This window comes from Chiroxiphia lanceolata, chromosome 18, assembly GCF_009829145.1.
Source record: "Chiroxiphia lanceolata isolate bChiLan1 chromosome 18, bChiLan1.pri, whole genome shotgun sequence".
Lineage (NCBI taxonomy): Eukaryota > Metazoa > Chordata > Aves > Passeriformes > Pipridae > Chiroxiphia > Chiroxiphia lanceolata.
The window spans coordinates 11,191,335-11,208,884 of NC_045654.1; the positions used below are offsets into that span (position 1 = coordinate 11,191,335).

The window sequence follows — 17,550 nt, forward strand, 5'->3', positions numbered from 1 at the left end:
GTTTTACTGTGTTTTAGAATTCAGTGTTCATTAGTTTCCAAACAACTGTTTCTGTCAGGGCGTAGCATTTATTGTTATAACGTTGTCTCAGTTTACATCCAGATTGCTTCCTGAGTTAACTAAAGCCTGGAAGGTTCCTTCCTTTCCTCTCATTTCTTACTCCATGCACAGTGGGACAGTCACTTGGCACATCAGTGAGTTGTCAGTCATCTGAGAACAGTCATTCCTGTTAAAGAAATCCAGCTCTGGTTGGAACAGCAGCCAGAGGGATGTCAGGGGAGACAGACAGACAGACAGACCCTCCCTGCCAGCAGCAGCCCAAAGATGAGCTGAGGAGTCACCCAAAGGTGCAGAGGGGAGGTGTCAATCCTGGGCTGGACATTCCACGTGTCAATCACTCACCAGAGAGTGGCTTTGAAGCCTCAAATGTAACCACCCAGCTACAGGTCTGTGGTGTGATTTTAAACCTCGGCACGTTCACCCCTTTAAATATCTGAGTTAAAAGATGTGCTAGAATTTATTTTTCCTTTTCCGGGGATTTCAAAGCCAGTGTTTAACATGGTGCCGTGTTCCTCCGTGTGTGCTCCTTTCTAGGTGGATCCGCTTTTTACAAGGGAAGTTAAGGAAAAAGTCAAAAGGTAAGAAGTTAATATTAAACCTTCTGTTTGCTGAAGGGAAGCAGTTGGCTGCCCAGCTTTTAAAATCGTGTCTGTCCAAATGAACACACACAGCTCGCTGTGTGAGTACCAGACTGTCAGAGCCCGTTCTCAGGAGGGGTTTGGTTTGGTTTCCAGGGCACCTGGAGTCCATTTGTTACAGGAGCTGCCACAGGATGATCTCCACGCTGCTGTGAAAAGGTGCTTTGCCCTGGTGAACAGCTCCATTTCAGAAGGGATGTCTGCTGCAATTCTGGAGGTAACTGCACCTCAGTTGTGAGGTTATTCATGAGGTTATAGTGAATCTGAAATCTTCCTTTGTCACTGGAAATGTGTGTCAACATTTTATGCCCGTTTCGAAGCTAGTGAAGACAAAACTAAAATATTTCTTTTTGCAAGTGTTAGCAATTAACATTTTCTTCCCTTCAGCTGACAGGTTTTTATGCTTTGTCTATTTGTTTTTAAAGGACAGAATGTAATTTTATCAATCCTGTTAAATTAACAATACAGACCTGAGATGTAGAAATCATTCTGATTTACTGGGGTTGTCACTATGCTTGATTCAACATCCACTTCCTTATAATATTGCAAGAATGGACTTCCATTTATTTTTCCATCCTTTCAAAAAGCAATCTAAGAGCTGGTTATTTGGTTGTTTAATTCCGAAATGATTCATGAATGAATGACACACTCAGTTAATTTTTTTGCCATCAGTATTGAAAATTAATAACCAGTTTTATTTCATACCTGTCAAAGTAGGGCACTGCTTAGTGTTAAATGTTTCCTCAGAAAATAATATGTGTACTTAAAGTGGAAGTTCTTTGGGCCTTTTACTATTCCATGTATTTTGGTGAGTGCTGAACGTTGGTTCATCATAATCTCAGAAGATCACAGAAACAATTCCATTGCTTGTATTAATGAATCTCCTGTTTCTGTTTCTAAGTTGCATTTCCAGCATGCTTTTCTTCCACACAGCTGAAAGTCTTCCTAAGTAGGAACTAAGTGAGCACTGTAAGAATTAGGAAAGCCAGAGGATGGTAAGATAGCAAGTCTGTATTTCCTTTCTAAAATGCCAGTGGCTCAGAGCTGGAAGCAGATGCTCTTTCACAGCAACAGGACTCTGTAGCAGCAATTTCTAGACTGTGACATTTCCAAACTTCCCAGAGTGGCAGGTGAGACAAACTTTGTGTGTTTGGTAGTTGAGGTGAAATGGAGTTACCAACACAGTGCTCGACTGAGCCAGTGACTCGGAGAAGAAGAAGTTAAGGAATTGTCACCTCATCCTCCCCAGTTGCCTGTTCCTCTTAGGAATTCTCACAGAACAGTTCACCAAAAATCAACCTGATTTGTTTCCAGTGAGTTAAAGAGGGAGGATAAAGCAAACCAGAAAGCCTGAAGAGATGCAGCATCTGCAGCAGAAGTGCAAATGTGCTCGGTCTCATACAAATTGTTATGCAAACTCAGGGCTGACGGGACAATTGGTATAGTTTTTCCTCCAAATTTTCCCATCAGATCTGAGCAGTTAAAAGGCACTTTTCTTAGCTTTTATCAGGAGAGGGAGCAATTTTGTAAGTTCAGTGTCTTAACAATAGGTGGTAACTCAGAGCCAAAAGATAATGCCAGTTTACCTCACAAGTGATGCTGAGCTGCTTCAGGAATCACTGGTGTTTTGCTCTCCTCTTTTGCAGTTGCAATTCTTCCAACTTTGGAATCTGATAACTATAAGACTAAATCAGCAAAGGAATTTTTATTGGGGCCCTTCTCTCTGTGGCTGAACTATTCAGTTATCCTATGAGGGCTATTCAATAATCAGATACCATCACTGGTGGGAAAGCTGTTCCTTTAAGCTTCCACCTCACAGTTACCTCGAGTCATTTATTCCCAATTCATACCCAGACCTATCAAAAAGAAAAACAAACAAACAAAAGGAAAACCCCCCCACACAAACCAAACCAAACAAACACCCCCCCCCAAAAAAAACAACAAAAAATTACTACACAGACAGAATACTAAGCACTTCATGTTATATTTGTCTTCTCTCTCTTAGAATTACAAAACTGTTTTAGCAAAAGGCATTCTCTGCAGGATACCTTTATATACATTTGCAGTTAGCTTCCTGCATTTTGATGTTTTTCTTACATCACAAAAAAGTATTTATTAGGATGAATCATCAAGAAGTATTCATTTTATTTTTTCATGCTGAATTTATATTATATATATGTATTTTATATGTATATAATAGATTACTTGGGTTTTTATCTCATATGTAGCTGTGCATTTCACCTCCTAGGCTAGTCTTATGATTAATAGATTTAATTCTGCTGAAGAAACTACCTTTACTAAAAACAAAGTTAATCTCTGAGCTGTTAACTCATAACTGGGAGTTCATCCTGGAAGTCTTGGAATAGGGATAACAAGAGGTGGCAAATAAATGAGTTACAGGGGCAAACTGGTACCTTCCATTTTAGGAAGGGAAGTCCAACAGTCATGGCACAGGTCTGGTGAGACAACAGCCCCAGTTCCAGCTGAGTCAGATCTTCTCCAAGCAGAATTAGCTCGTTAGTTATCTCTTGAGAAAATACTTGGAGTTTTTTAGCCCCTCAGACCTGTTTGAATTCTGCTGCTGAAGTTATAAGGGTTTGGGATTTGTCTGTCTGTTCACTAGATAGTGGGACAGTGGGATTTGATGCCATGCTTATAAAACACCCTGCTGTAAAAATCTCTCTCTCAGAGGAAGTGTCAATCTAATAAAGTGAAGTTTTTTTCTTGAGATGCCCAGCAACAGAAAGGGCCATCTGCTAAGATCTTGTTAAATAATGAGCCAGAGAACTATGTATAAAAATCTCCTGGTCCTAGGCTGGAGATAAAAGGCTTGACTTTGGAAATGCAACTTTCATTCTCTTCAAAGCTCAACATTTAACAAGGTCATGAATCTGTAAACAGTATTTTAGTATGAGATAAATATATAATAGATAAATTAGATAAATATATAATCATATCTATTTCAACCTGCCTTAAGGTATGAAAGAACTAAAAGCCATAACTAATTATTTTGTCAGCTCGTACTGATATGTCAGAGATTTTGCCATAACTGATCTATTTTCTGTTTGGCATTTGAAGAGGAGAAAACAACCATTATAGCAAACATTAAAAATACATCCCTTCCTCAGAGAGCTCAGGAGTTTTGCACGTTTCTGGGCATGTGGTGGTGAAAAAGGAAAGGTTTATATGTTCCCTATGTAGCTGGGTAGAAAAAGGTTCAGATTCCAGCACCATTTCACTGGAGCACTTTTTCCAGGCTCTCAAGAGTGTTGCAACTGCTGTAACAATCATTAGGTTGTTATGCTTTTACCAAAGAGAAACTAATTAAAGAAAAATTTCTGCTCTGAGGCAAAATCCAGTCTTGGACAACATGTGAAGTACAGGCCTAGTAGTTTGGAATAAAAACCATAGCAAATTATAAAAATAAAAAAAAAAAAAAAATGAAGGCACGTTGTAAAGCAGTAAAATTGAAGAGCCAACAAAAAGGTGCAGAGGCCAGAAAGAAGAAAATGAGGGCCAATCCAGAAGACAAAGTAGTAAATAAACCCTGTCTTTACTCTCTAAGCCTTATTCTGCTGCCTGGATGTGCTTATTGGGTAACAATCTTCCCCAGCTAAAATTTACACCCTGCATCCTTCTGCAATAGCAGTAAAACACAATTGCAGTCAGAATAATGGAACAAAACAGATGGGCAATGGACTAAAATGTTATTTTATGCTATTATTTCTGGAACTTAAGTCAGTAAATTATACATATTTTCAACAATGCAAATGATTCTTTTTACTGCTTAAAAATAGACTAAGTATCTAAATTAAATTCTAAGCCACTTCATGCAGTAATTATTTACAGCCCAATCCATTTGTTTAAGGCTAGCTGGTGTAAAGGCAGCCCAGCATCCAAAGTATTTGGCCATCTGTTCTGTCTTTCAGTAGCTATAATTCATTGGTACCTGTGTGTTTTGGGAACTGAAAGTTTTCTCGTGTAGCAGCTACTACCCTCCAAGTCCATGAGACAGAACAATTGTCTTTCCTTTTAGAGTTCAGAAATTACAGAAAATGAAATATAAATTTATAAATTTACTGTTCAACTTCAGTCAATCATCAGCAGTGTAGCTTTCAAAACCAGAAGTAAATGAATATATCTTGAGACAATTTTTAACTGTGTGCTACAGCCCAATCTAACCTGCAGTACAGCAATGCTGTGCCAGCAACCTCACCTTTAGGTACAGTTCCCCTTCCCCCTGTATTTCCTCTCACCAAAATGACTTTTAAAATTTTTATTTTTTTTTTTTTTAAAAAGTTGTATCTCAACAACTTTAGTCAGATAAATGCAGAATCTAGTCTGTAGTATTTTTTGTATTTCTAATTTATTCTGGTTTATGTTCCCTTCATGAATTTGTCTCAATTACTTCCAGCTAATCCAGTAGTTTCTGATACAAAGTGTAGAACAGGTTATATCATTAAGGATTATTATTATTTTTAGAGCTAACTGCTACAAAGCAAATGTTTGTGCCAGAAGGACTTGTAGAATTGCTATGTCCAGAGTAAATACATCTGCAGTGGTGGTTTAAACAGTGTTTTTCTTGGATATTTTAAGTTACTAAAATATGTTGCTATGTCCCAGCAGCCCCTCCCTGTTCAAAACATAATTGGTCCTGTCCATTATCAGCCAGGATATTTTTGTCTTCAGGTTTGTCCAAGCTATACAAAAGCATCATTTTCTCCTTGGAATTTTGTTTTCTTGCTCTGTAGACTGAAGCAAAATTACTCCTCATCCAGGAGTGTAATGACAGCAATTAAAAATGCATTCAGTCTGGAGTGACAGGGAATCAGTATGAGACAGACTGAAGATTTGGGGGAGTGAATTTCTTTCTCATTTGACACTGTGATAATTGTACAATAAGAATATTTCTGCTTTTACAGTCAGTGCATCTCAAGACTTCCCAATTCATCAATAGTAATTAAAGCTTCACATCAGGATATGCATGAGTAACAAGAGCTGAGGGGCCAGGGTTTGCACACAAGGTACTTCAAAATCTCAGCTGTGTTTTTTAAAGTGGCCCAGCATTAGATCTCTTGGGAATGGTTCCCTGGCTTGGAATGGATGCTGATTCTGCAGGCAGCTTGAAAAGCTGCATGTTGAGACCCCACACTTCCTTTCCTTTCTTTTTCCACACATACAAATACTTTCTTCAGGTGTATTCCCTGGTCTTTGAGGAGTCCCATACCAGTAGCTTTGTAGATCATATGTTTTGAAAGCATAAAGTGTTCTGAAAGCATAACCTGTCCTCTCCTCAGTGTAGTTCACTCAGCTGCTGCAGCCCTGGGTCCTTCCCTGCAGTCCTTGAATGCTCAAAGTCCAAGGAAGGCTGCAGTGACAGATGATCTCAAAAAAAAAGCTTTTTCCAGAGCCCATAGGAATCAGAATGGAGGAGAAAGTGCCAAGTGACTTCCAGGATCCCCTTCACTGTTGGTGAACTGCCCACATCTCTGGAATTCTGCGTGTTCTAGAAAATCTGTGAAAAATGTGTTTTAGTGGAACAAGAGAACAGATACTTCACTTGTTTTTGTGCTATGAACTAATCTTCTCATCCATGCTCAATAAGGGAAGGAGTTACACTGACAACCTTTGAGCTGAACTTTAATTTTATCCTCCTCAAGCATGCCATATGTTCATGGCTTCCAGTGGGAAACAAACAGCATATTTCGAGGTGGAAAAGAATACCTGAAGAAGCAGCTATGCATTGACTTCCTGCATGATTGCTTCTGATAATATGTTCAGAGCTACAAGACCGACATAAACAAAATATTTCGAAGAAGTTCTATATAGGAGATCACCTTAGATGTGCTATTTTTCAGTTAAAAAATTGGAGAGATGGGAAAGAAGTTTGATTTGTTGTTTGTGCTTTTCATTTTAAAATTGCCGCCATTAGCACCTCAAAATCCCTGAATCCTTACAAACTGTTGTTTCTTTCTTTTATATTCCCCTAGGCAATGGATTTAGACGTTCCAGTGCTGGCAAGGAACATTCCAGGGAATGCAGCAATAGTAAAACACAAGGAGACAGGACTGCTGTTTTCAAATCCCCAGGTAAGAAAGCAGGGAATCCTTAGACCTCGCCCTTCCAAAGGTGAGGTTTATTTTCTGTCTGTCTGGACACTTGGCTTTTCCTCTCAGCAGTTTTTCCTCAGATTCCCCCCCAAATCCTGGATGTCAGCCTGCCTTTCTGAAGCTCTGCTGCCTCTCCTTCATTTGCAGTTCAGTGAACTCGGCCTAGGTGTCAGCCTTGCTGAAGGTTTGTGCTGCTCAGACCTGCCAGCAACTTGTTGCACTGGAGCTTGAAGGTTCCATAACCAAACCTCTGGAAGAGATGCTCTGGGTTTGTTGTTTTTTTCCTTTCAAGTAATAAATGAAATGCAAACTCACATCAGACAAGCTGTAGCTCAGCAGAAGAGACCGAGGAGCCTGAAGTTTTAGATAATTTTTTTCTATAATTTCTAGCAGTTAATATAATGCATCCTTAGGTGCAAGATATTGCTCAGTCAGAAAAATTAATCATGACAATTAAGTAAAGTGTTAAGATGAAGTTTCTGTGAAGATAAATAAGAGCTGGGAGAGAGGGAACACTGCCTATATTTAAATGCTGGAAATATTAATTTCACTGTGTTTTCCTGCACTGGGGCTTTGCTGTTACATATTCATATATGCCGTGGAAGATGATGTTCAGACACAGATTCCCTCAGTATTTTATCCAAGTCAAGATTAAAAAAAAAAACATACTAGAATAGTCCACTTGATGATTTTGCAAAGTAGAAAACGTATCATATTTATTTACTTTGTGGAGTGTGTGATTAATGCGTCCTATTAAGTTGTGTTCCAGGAATATTAATCCTCTTGGTTAGTTTTGGAGGTTTTTCTTGAAAGAAAAATTCTTGCAGTGGTGGCTTTGTTTATTTGTTTGTTTGTTTCTGCAATATTCCATGTTTCCAATGATTTTTACCAAAAAAAAAAAAAAAAGATTTCTTTGATAACCTCTGGAATTTATTTTGTTGTGGAAATGTTCCCACTTCTTGTTCCAATATCCTTTGGAAATGGGGTACTTCCAGGCTAGTGGAGGCTGAAATGTAAAGCTATTTATAAAATATTTGTACATGTATTCCTTGAAAAAATCCATTGACTCCCATATGCTCCTTCAAAACTTCCAGGACATATGATCCTGTTGATCACACAGACTGAGAGCTCTCCTGATATTGATGCTGGGACATTCTGTTTTTTCCCTCAACGTGTTGGCTGCATTTGGCTTGGAATTCAAATACATTATTCATACCAGACCCAATTAACTTCATCATACATCCTCGTAAGCAGCCTCCTCTGTGATCTCCAAGCATCCCACACTCCACGTGTTTGTTTGGAATTCAAGATCAATTGAAAATATGCTCTATATTTCACGCAGAGGAAAGTGCACTTTCAAGCACAGGAGTAGTCCCAGTGACACCAGTGACTCTGTACAAATGGCTAAGGACTGCAGGACTGTGTTTTACATCAGAACTAGAGTCACAAGCTGTAAATATGTCTTAGTTTCTGTAATCTTAGTTTCTATAAACCCCTTCTGCTCGAGCTCCCACCTCTGCACTGTGCAAGGCCAAAGATCAGAACCCCCCTTGTTGACCCCCTTTGGCTGTTATTCTGCCTCAGCAGCCCACAGAAGCTCTTTTGGGTGAAGATGGTAACTTGCATTACCACATGAACTAGCCCACTCCTAGGTAATGTTTGTGCTGGAATCAGCAGAGTCTGGGAAGGGAAAGGAATACCCCTGCTTCCTCTGGGAAACAGCAATTGTATCTCAGTTAATAAAATACCTTCACTGGTGTCAAATGGTCTATAAACCAGCAGAGTTTGCAAATGGGTCAGGAAAATATTTGTTTGCAGGATAATGCCCCAATCCCACCGCAGAGTTGTTGAAAAACTTTCTTCTTGCAGAGATGAGCTCAAAATGCCAATCATCATCACTCAAGGTTTTAAAGATAAAGTAGCCATTTACTCTTGTTCCTTATCTCCCCAAACCATATCCAATGCAGTTTTTTAAACCACTGCACACAGCCTGTCAGAGGTTAAGAGTTATATGAGATCAAAGAAATGCAATTAAGTTAGAAAACTTACAGTGTTGAATTCTGCCACACATTTTAATTGTTGGGAGAAGGAACAATCTGCCCATGGCACTTGGAATACCTTGGAAGATTCCCTCTGACTGAATGGAGATTGGAAAACGTGTTCTGGTAAGAAGGTTTTTTTTTGGTTTAGTTACTCTGCTTACTTTGACATCTTAACCCTCTTTTCTTCTGTGCCCCCAAATGCATCAGGTTGGTGAGGGAAGTGCCTTTAACTACACAGAGAGGTTAGAACTGTGTCCAGGTGCTGTGTCTGTCTCTGGCTTGAAAAATCTGGACCACCAAAGACTAGAAAAGAAATTTTCTTTGCCTGGTTTGGTGGATTCTTTCTGGTTGTGAAGATACAGGCTGGATCACAGCTCAAGAGTAGAAAGCAGTGCTTATTTTCAAGTTGTTTCTGATCTGAGGAGGGAAAGCTTTACAAAATTGGCTCACTTAGATCTGAGCAATTGTGCCTGTTATCTTTTGAAAGCTAAATCAGAGGGATATTAATTGACCATTATGCAATGAGAATTGTTTTAAATGGTGAGTGCTGTTGGCTTTTTTCTTTCCTTCTTGCTGGAAGTGAGCTTTTTGTGGCTTACAGGAAAGCAGGAAATGTTGGGTCTAACTGTAGTTAACCATTTGCATTTGACTGGAAATAGCAAAAGCCTTGCCAATCACTGAAGCCAACACTGAGATGGAAATAGTCCATGTGACAGTGAAAGCTATGGAATGTTTTGTCCTTTACACTCCATCATTTGTGAACATTACCGTGCATGTTACTTTTAAATCATGGCTTGATCCTGCTGCTACTTGAATTTGCAAGTTTATGGAATATTTGACACTGAGTTAATGGAACTTGAAATAAAAAATAAGTGAGAGATAAGAATAGGGCAATAAATAATGCAAAACCATGTTAAAAGGGATGACACAAAGAGTTATTCAGCATCCTAAGTTAAATTAGATGTTCAATGTCTGTAAAAGCTCACAGAAGGACCTAAATAAACAGAAGGAGGTAAATAAACTTCAAAGCCAATAAGAGAGGGACCAAGCATGAACAGAGGTTGAGAGAGGGACACACTGATGTTAGCAGAGACAACTTTTGAAGTGGTAAAAGGGAACCCCAGCTGGACTGGGGGCAGGCAGCAATACACTGGAGGCACATTGGTTTCCTCTACCAAACATGGGGCAGTGCCATTTCCACCAGGGCTTCAAGCCCAAGTTTTAGAGCTTTGAATCTTCTCACTGAATAGACTAATTTTCAGTTTCTGGCAGTGCCAGCACTCACTGTTCAGCCTCCCCCAGACACACTGGCCCTTTGCCCTGTGCAGTGCACAGATGGACCAACTCCTCCCGAGCTCTGCCTGCCACCAGGTAGATCTGTCGCTGTTCTGGATTTACACCTGAAGTTTGCCTTCCCTGGGGTGATTCTCTGTTGTTTAAAAACCATGTTCTTTTATCTGCTGAAGCCGATATGAAATGGTTTAATTGCAGACTTACTTTCATTATATAAATAATATATTAACCATGCATCTTGCATTATGTGTGAGCTGCGGCACCGGTGCAGCTCTCGTGGTAATTGAAGAATTATTCATTCTTTTTACTCAGTGCACTCATTTCCCAGCTTTATCTCCTGGATACCTGTATTTCTGTGTCTCTGCAAAATATTATACAGAATTTATTGCAGTTACTATATGGAGAAGCTGACATTTTCTTTAAGGATGATTGGTCAATTTACCCGGAGAAAACTGTATTATGGAGGTTGCTGTTGGAAAATGCCTGTGTTTGTGGTGGAGTACTTCCCACGAAAAGGGCAGATGTAAGAGCAGTTCTGGATGTACAAAAGATGATCCTCTCCCCAGTTTTTCTGGGTTGTGCCTAACTACCAAGGCTCAACTTTTACACTGTGTTTTGCTGTCACATGTATATTAATTATACCCATTTCTGTATGTGAATAAAGGGCTTATTAGAAATCTTGATGGCCCCCAAGTAGTAAGTTAGCATGCATGTCACCTCCTTAATTTTGGCTGCTGAAGTGGATACCCTTGTGTTTGATAATTGAAAAGAAATTCAGGCATTTTGCTCCTTTTGCAGCAAAACTGAAGCTCGTTTCACACCTACAGCAAAAAACGAGAGTGCATAAATATTTGTGCAAACATCACTTGCACAGCACAACAGCTGAGAGAGACACGTTACCTCCCTATCATTACTTTATATATCATAGAAGATCACAATGAAATGCTGGATTTTCTGGAAGAGCTCAGATTTCTGAATGTCTGCACGCTGCGAGTGGGAGCCCATTCCTCAGACTCACCACAAAACTGCAACTGAAATGCAAGTCACTTGTAGTTAAGGGAGACACCTGAAAAATGAAGTTATTGCTGTGTAAAGCTGAGCATGCAAACCTGAAAACAAGCTCAGGCAGCTGCTCCAAGGGTACGAGGCAAAACCCAGATAAGTCACAGTGAATCTTCCCATTGGCTTCCAGTCAGATTGCAAGTGACTTGTAGGTGGTCACATTGGATTAGTAGAAGGAGTAGGGATAAAGCTGAGAAGTCCTTATTCTCTGTCTCCTGGTATTTTTCCATTTGCTTTTTCTCTCTCTCTCCTTCACTATCTCAGATTTTATGCTTTGGACTCAGTTTGGCATTTTTTCCTGAAATTATTCCCAGCCTTAAGTATTGTAACTATGAATAAGGATCTCATTTCTTCTATCATTTACATGTTTCCAAGTTTTTGTCCTCTATATCCACATTTTAAAAGAATGCTAATAGGACTACCTGTCAAGAAATGTTACATTGCTGCTTCTGTTCTTAGGTAATTTACATAAATTAGTTTTAAACATTACTTTAAATAAAATCCTCCACAGGAGCATAAAATTAAAGTTGGAATGTAGTTCAGTGTGAACAGTATTTATTACTGTGATTATACAGGCAATTGGATGAAGCCAGCATAAGTCATGTAAGACTTTCCCACCTTCCCTGTTCTGTATTCTTGGCAGCTGTGGAGGAAGGGGAGGGATGTGTCTGAAGCTGGAGTAGCTGTGTCTGCAGTGTCTGACAGACACAGCCTCAGGTGCTCCCTAGACCAGCCTCTCCTGTCTCCTTCAGGGACTGTCTCACAAAACCCCCTCGTGGGAACCCAGAGGTTCCCAGTAAGGGCCTGAACACACCAGTTAAACCAGCACGGGCAAGGCAGCTGTGGATGGAAAGCAGGCTGGACACCAAGCACGTGGCTATTCCAAAGGCTGCTCTCCCAGTGCTCTGTGGCCACAGCAAAGATTGCAAGCAGCCCTGACTTTAGGTAGAGTACGAGGTTATTGTTACCATGCCTGTATGAAAATCTCCTTATTCTATTACCTAGTTACGAACCTTTCAACAGAACTGTTCTGCATCTCTGACTATTTAAACTTCCTGGCAGTGATGCTTTTACTGACAGTTTGTCTTGTCAGTGAGAGTCAAAGCAGTGATTATCCCATGTTCAACATGATTTCCTGTATCAGTGTTTCCCAGGGGTCACATTACACTTATGTTTTATGTATAGCCATCAGTGGCATTGCAACAGCAAAATTGATTCTGTGCTAACCAAAGATTTTATATCTGTGTAGATATGCATACACTGTGTATTTAGGTTTTCAAGTATAGCTTGGTACTTTAACTAGTGTTTGTTATGAACTCCTATCTTATCTCTGATATTTCCTTTCACAGCTGACAGATTGTGTAAATAATGTATCTCTTTCTCCCACCCCTTTTGTCCCCCATGTCTCTATGCACTGATCTTCACTACCAGTTGTGTAGTAATGCATTATCTTAATTTTCCACTGACACAAAGGCTGTCTGCTTTTCTGAGCTGAACCAAGGCACTATTTTGCACAGATCTGAGCACATTTGTAATCAAGCTGAAGCATTGGAAGTTGTCTCTTGGTAGAAAATTAGTCCAGCTGCTCAGAATAGATTAATTCAGACATCAAATCTCCTTTCACATGTTTGAAGTTCACAGTTTCTCTTCCCGAGAACTAAGTGAGAGCGGCAGAGGAGCAGACAAAGGAATAGTTGTAATCTGTGAGCTCTAGTATTTTGCCCAGTGAAATTAAAGGAAATATATAGCTTTTTGGGGGGAGTTTGTTGAGCTTACCCTGCTGGATCTGTCACTGCCCAGGTGCAGCCCCTCCAGAAGAACTTGCTGCTTCATAGCTGCTCTTATCTTTACACTGTGACCATGTTTCTGTAGTGAGTTCTTCAGTCTTACCATAAAATTAACTGAAGATGTCACAGTAGCAATGAGCTCTAAGTGTAGCTGAGCTGAGATCAAACATCTGATGCCAATTATCCTTCATGCAGACCAGGTGATTAATTTATAATCAGCCTGGTTTTCTAACATGTGGGTAGGCAAACAGTTTTTGTGTCATTAAATTCATTGCTCATTTGTCTTAACATCATTGGGATTGTCCTAAATTGTCTTAGCTGGTGGGCTGTGTAAAATAATTATTTATTGATCATTCTTTATGAATAAATTATGGCATTTGATCTTGAAAAATGACTTTGAACAGCTTCATATATTGGCTCACACTTGGAAGTGCTTTGCCAAAATCAAGATACGGTTACCAGGTATTTCAGTATCATTAGAATTTTTTCAAGGAACTTTTAATTTATTATTTTCTTTATCTTTTTTTAGGAGTTTGTTGTGCTGTCCAAGAGTTTGATGAATGACCCCATTATGGAAAAAGAAATTATAATGAGGGCCAAAGACTATGTGAAGAAACATCATTCCTGGGAAAGTGAAAGGAAAACCTACCAGAATCTTGTCCTAAGGCTCCAGTGAATTGCAAGAGTCCAGCTGATAGGCAGCAGCCTATGTAGAGCACTTTAATGATGGATCTGTAATTAGGTTTGGGTTTCTCTTGGGTTCTTGTTAGAAGAGATGGTAAGACATGCATTATTATTCTATTCAAACATACCAAGATCACAGGAGTTGCTGCTACTTCAAACTCTCAAACGTGTCTGACTGAGCACACTGTCCCTGGTGTGCCAACACAGCACAGACCAGGAGCATTTTGTAAGATCATTAGGAGAAGTACACTCCTTGAGCAGATGCCAAATTTTTGTTGTTGTGAGGCCTCAAAGGGAGGTTGATTTGTGCACACAGAGGAGCTCTCACCACACATTGCTCACGGGGAGTGTTCTGATCCTGCTGCATCCCGACCAAACTGCAGCAGCAGTTTGCTCTCCAATTATACCTGGCTGAGCCTATTCAGGTACACTTCACACACTACATCCATGTTCATGAAGCCAAGATTATGTGAACAGAGCATTAAATTATCAAGATGAAAACTTTATTCAGATCAACATCTCTGTTGACTGCGCGGTGATCAGGGGACCAAAAAGCAACCAGAGAGTTGTTGCCTGGGGAAAGTGAGGAGTACAGGGCATGTTTTCTGAGTACCTGTGTGGCTTTCAGATCAGCTGATGTGGCTAAACAGTCCTGTGTCTGCATTTTCCCTGGGTTCCTGGGACCAGAGCAGGGAGGTTGGCACAGCACCTCATGTTCCAGATCTCCAGTGCTCCCACAGCAGCGAGAGGAGCTTGCAGACAGAGATGCTTTGTTACATAAACTACCTCTTAGTTTGCCAGTTCCTTTGGTACCTCTGTGATTTACTTATTTACTAAAAGATTTATGAGAGCTATAAAAAGGGATGAAGAAGGGGGGGAAAAGGTATTTTCAATTTACTGTGTCTTTTGGTAGTGTTTGCTTACATTTGTGGCTTTTCAGGATATATTGTAATATGCTGCAGCAGACTGTTTAAAAGTGAGACTTATCTCTGCTTAAAGTCCATCCTAATCATCCCTGCCAGCCCAGTGATTATGGACATATCTTTGAATACATAATTGATCATGAAACGACTTACATCTACAGAAAGAAAAAAAAAAGGCATAGTTTTAACTCCTTGTTATTAGGAAACTGTTTGCTTTGTATAGGCTCGATCCTGCCCCCAGGGAGAGCCAGTGAAATGTTTTCTATTGATTTGAGTGGCTGTTGTGTCAGACTTTTCTTTGTAATAATGAAGTTCACTGTGTATTTTAAATCTTTCCTCTTTGTTTTTGATGTTTTACAACAGTGTGGTGCAGTAAACAAGAAACTAATTTGAATGTTGTGTATTGACTTCTCCAAAATGTCCCTCCTTGTTCTGTGATGGGCCTCTGCTCAGCACTGCCTTTCATAACACAATCCTCAAGGGCAAAACTGGCCTGATTTGAAATCTGAGAGTTGCTGCATTCCCTTTTTTGAGCACATTTTTCCTATATATATTTCTGGTGTGTCCTTTGCCATGCTGGGGTGTAAGTACAGCTCTGCTGGCTCTCAGTTTAAAAGCCACCAGCCAACAACTACCCCTGAAGAGATTCTAAACCTGCAGCTGAATCAGCCTGCTGGGTTTTCCCTGCTGCCATTCCCCCACTGCCCTTCCAATAGTGCTGGTTGTCTTCTGAGAAATACAGGTTATTGAAAGCAAATAAACAAATATATAATGTGGGATAGATGCCTAAGCAATGAGCTAATAGGGAATGATCAGTAATAGTAATGATTAGAAAGCTTTTTCTAAAGCCTGACACATTTGTCACCCAGCTTCAACTATAAATACATTGATCTGGAATTTGTGCTATTTCCAGCAAAACAAAATATGTTCAAGTGAGAAATTCTGCTACACCCTCAGAATGCAATTAAGATATGATTTTTTGGGCTGTATTTAATCTATAAATATGAGATCTGCATCTGGCAAACAGCATGCTCATTTGCATGTGATAACCACACCAGAAGCACAAACAACATTTCTGCAATAGATGCATTAAGAAAAAAAAGGAAAAAAAAAAAGGAAAACAACCAAAATAGTGGTAAGTTCAGCCCTCAGGACTGTTGTACAGTTGTCAAACGAGGCAATGTTCATCAATCAAGGGCATTCAGCCCTGGTATCATTTATCACATGGGCTCCTGCTCTGCCACAGGAAGCCTGTCCATGAAGGCTAAAAGGTTGGGGCAACAACTGCAGGGAATTTCATCATCATAAATTGTGATTGGATTTATGTTTTAAATTTCATCCGGTCTTATGTTCCAGGCCTATAAATATTCAATGAGTCTTGTAAGTCCTTGTAAGGAAAATATTAGACCCATGCAAGCGATTTTGGGTATAATTATCTTTCCAGCAACTTCACTCAAATGATTTTATAGGTAAGAATAATCCTTTTGTTGTCCTGCAGCCCTAATTACAGTATTTATCTTCCCCCTTCAGAGCCCCATGCCTACCCTAGCAGCTTTTTAAGCAAGGCACACCTCCATGAGATGCAGATACAGCTCCAAAAATAGCACTTGTTCTGTTTGCAGGAAAAACCTACATTGTGTGTTTTACCCCACGGCTAACTCTCTATTTCAGGACCTTGAAATGTACTGTTAATTAATCCAATTACATGCATTTTATTTTGCAATTAATTCTGCCATTGAATCCAGGGGAGCTGAATGAAAGCAGTGGACCTGTACAGTGGGTGCTACTCTGTGTTTCCTTTTTTTGGCACAGAACTGGAGACAATTTGGAAGCGTGTGACAAAACCCCTCTGGAGCCTGTGGTGTGTGGAACAAGAGCTCCTGAATTAGGATTTCATTTTAATGAGCCCTAAAGCATACCCAGTCCAATTTTTAGAGCTAGTTTCTACATTCCCATTACAGACCTACCCAGTGTATGCCCCAAGAACACCCACACTGAATTAAGTCTTCCCATTTTTGGGATGCTGACAATTGAGATTTCCGTCCTACAGAACCTCAGAGCTCCGAATTAGCAGAAGGCAGTGGCTTGGTGAGCTCAGGGAAATTAGTTTTGATGGTTTGCTCTTACCCCCTTGATTTATCAGGACTTAAAAGACAATCGTCAAAAGAAAAATGTTAAATTGTATATTGGAAGGTTTAAAAGTGTTTGTGCCTCTCCTGCAAATCATTTACCATCAATTTAGCCTGAGTGTTAAGCAACCCAAACACCTGCAAATGCTGCCTTTATGTTTAATGGATGCACAAACACTTCAGTCTTCTTTTTCAACATATTTTCTCCTGCCTATTGGGCTCATAACTCGTTCTGTCCCTTTCTCCCCTCAGTCTTTTTAATCTTGAGGTCAGGAATCATCCCCCATGAAAATAAAGAAACAGTTTTGTCAAAGGCTTGTCAGAGGAGATGGGTGCTTCCATGTGGAATTCAGTCATTTAATGGCTCAGTGGGATCTGAGCATTTTTTTTTTCATTAAGTTGTCCAAAGTAATTTCATCACTCCAGAATTTATTTCACTTCCACCCTCCTCTGTCTGGTTGGTCCCAGCCCAGGCCCTTTAATGTCTGAAACTTAAACCTCATGTTAAGAGAAGGTCCCTACAGCCTTATCCATGTCCCAGTAATCCCTGATGCTACAGGTACCTTTAATTCTGCCTGACAGAATTAAAGGAAAGTCAGACAAAGGAAAGTCTTGATCTTCCAAAGCCTTAATTGTATTTAGAATTTAAGAGGAAAGGATCTACCTGTTAAAATAAAAAGACTTGGAGTCACCAATAGAAGAGCAAACTGTAATATAAAACCAAGATTCCTAACTTTTTTAAAACCAATCTGCATTTTCTAAAGGGGTGGATAATCATCTACAATTTAATTCTCTCTAAATGAACCATATTTTCATCAAGTA

The 17,550-nt window shown here is 39.8% G+C and overlaps 1 protein-coding gene across 4 annotated transcripts in view; it reads left to right on the forward strand.

Moving 5' to 3' along the window:
- GLT1D1 (glycosyltransferase 1 domain containing 1) overlaps positions 1 to 14,753 on the forward strand; it is a 48,923-nt gene extending 34,170 nt beyond the window's left edge. Inside the window, exons 9-13 of one of the 4 annotated variants that reach the window (XM_032705606.1) lie at positions 595 to 638; positions 795 to 915; positions 6,689 to 6,787; positions 6,878 to 7,076; positions 13,522 to 13,635. In XM_032705606.1, the coding sequence (XP_032561497.1) occupies positions 595 to 638; positions 795 to 915; positions 6,689 to 6,787; positions 6,878 to 7,039 (426 nt within the window). In that variant the 3' untranslated portion in view covers positions 7,040 to 7,076; positions 13,522 to 13,635. Of the gene's footprint in view, positions 1 to 594; positions 639 to 794; positions 916 to 6,688; positions 6,788 to 6,877; positions 7,728 to 13,521 lie in introns of those variants that run through there. The other 3 variants (XM_032705609.1, XM_032705607.1, XM_032705608.1) reach the window with 3 other exon arrangements.
- Positions 14,754 to 17,550: the final 2,797 nt, after the last annotated feature.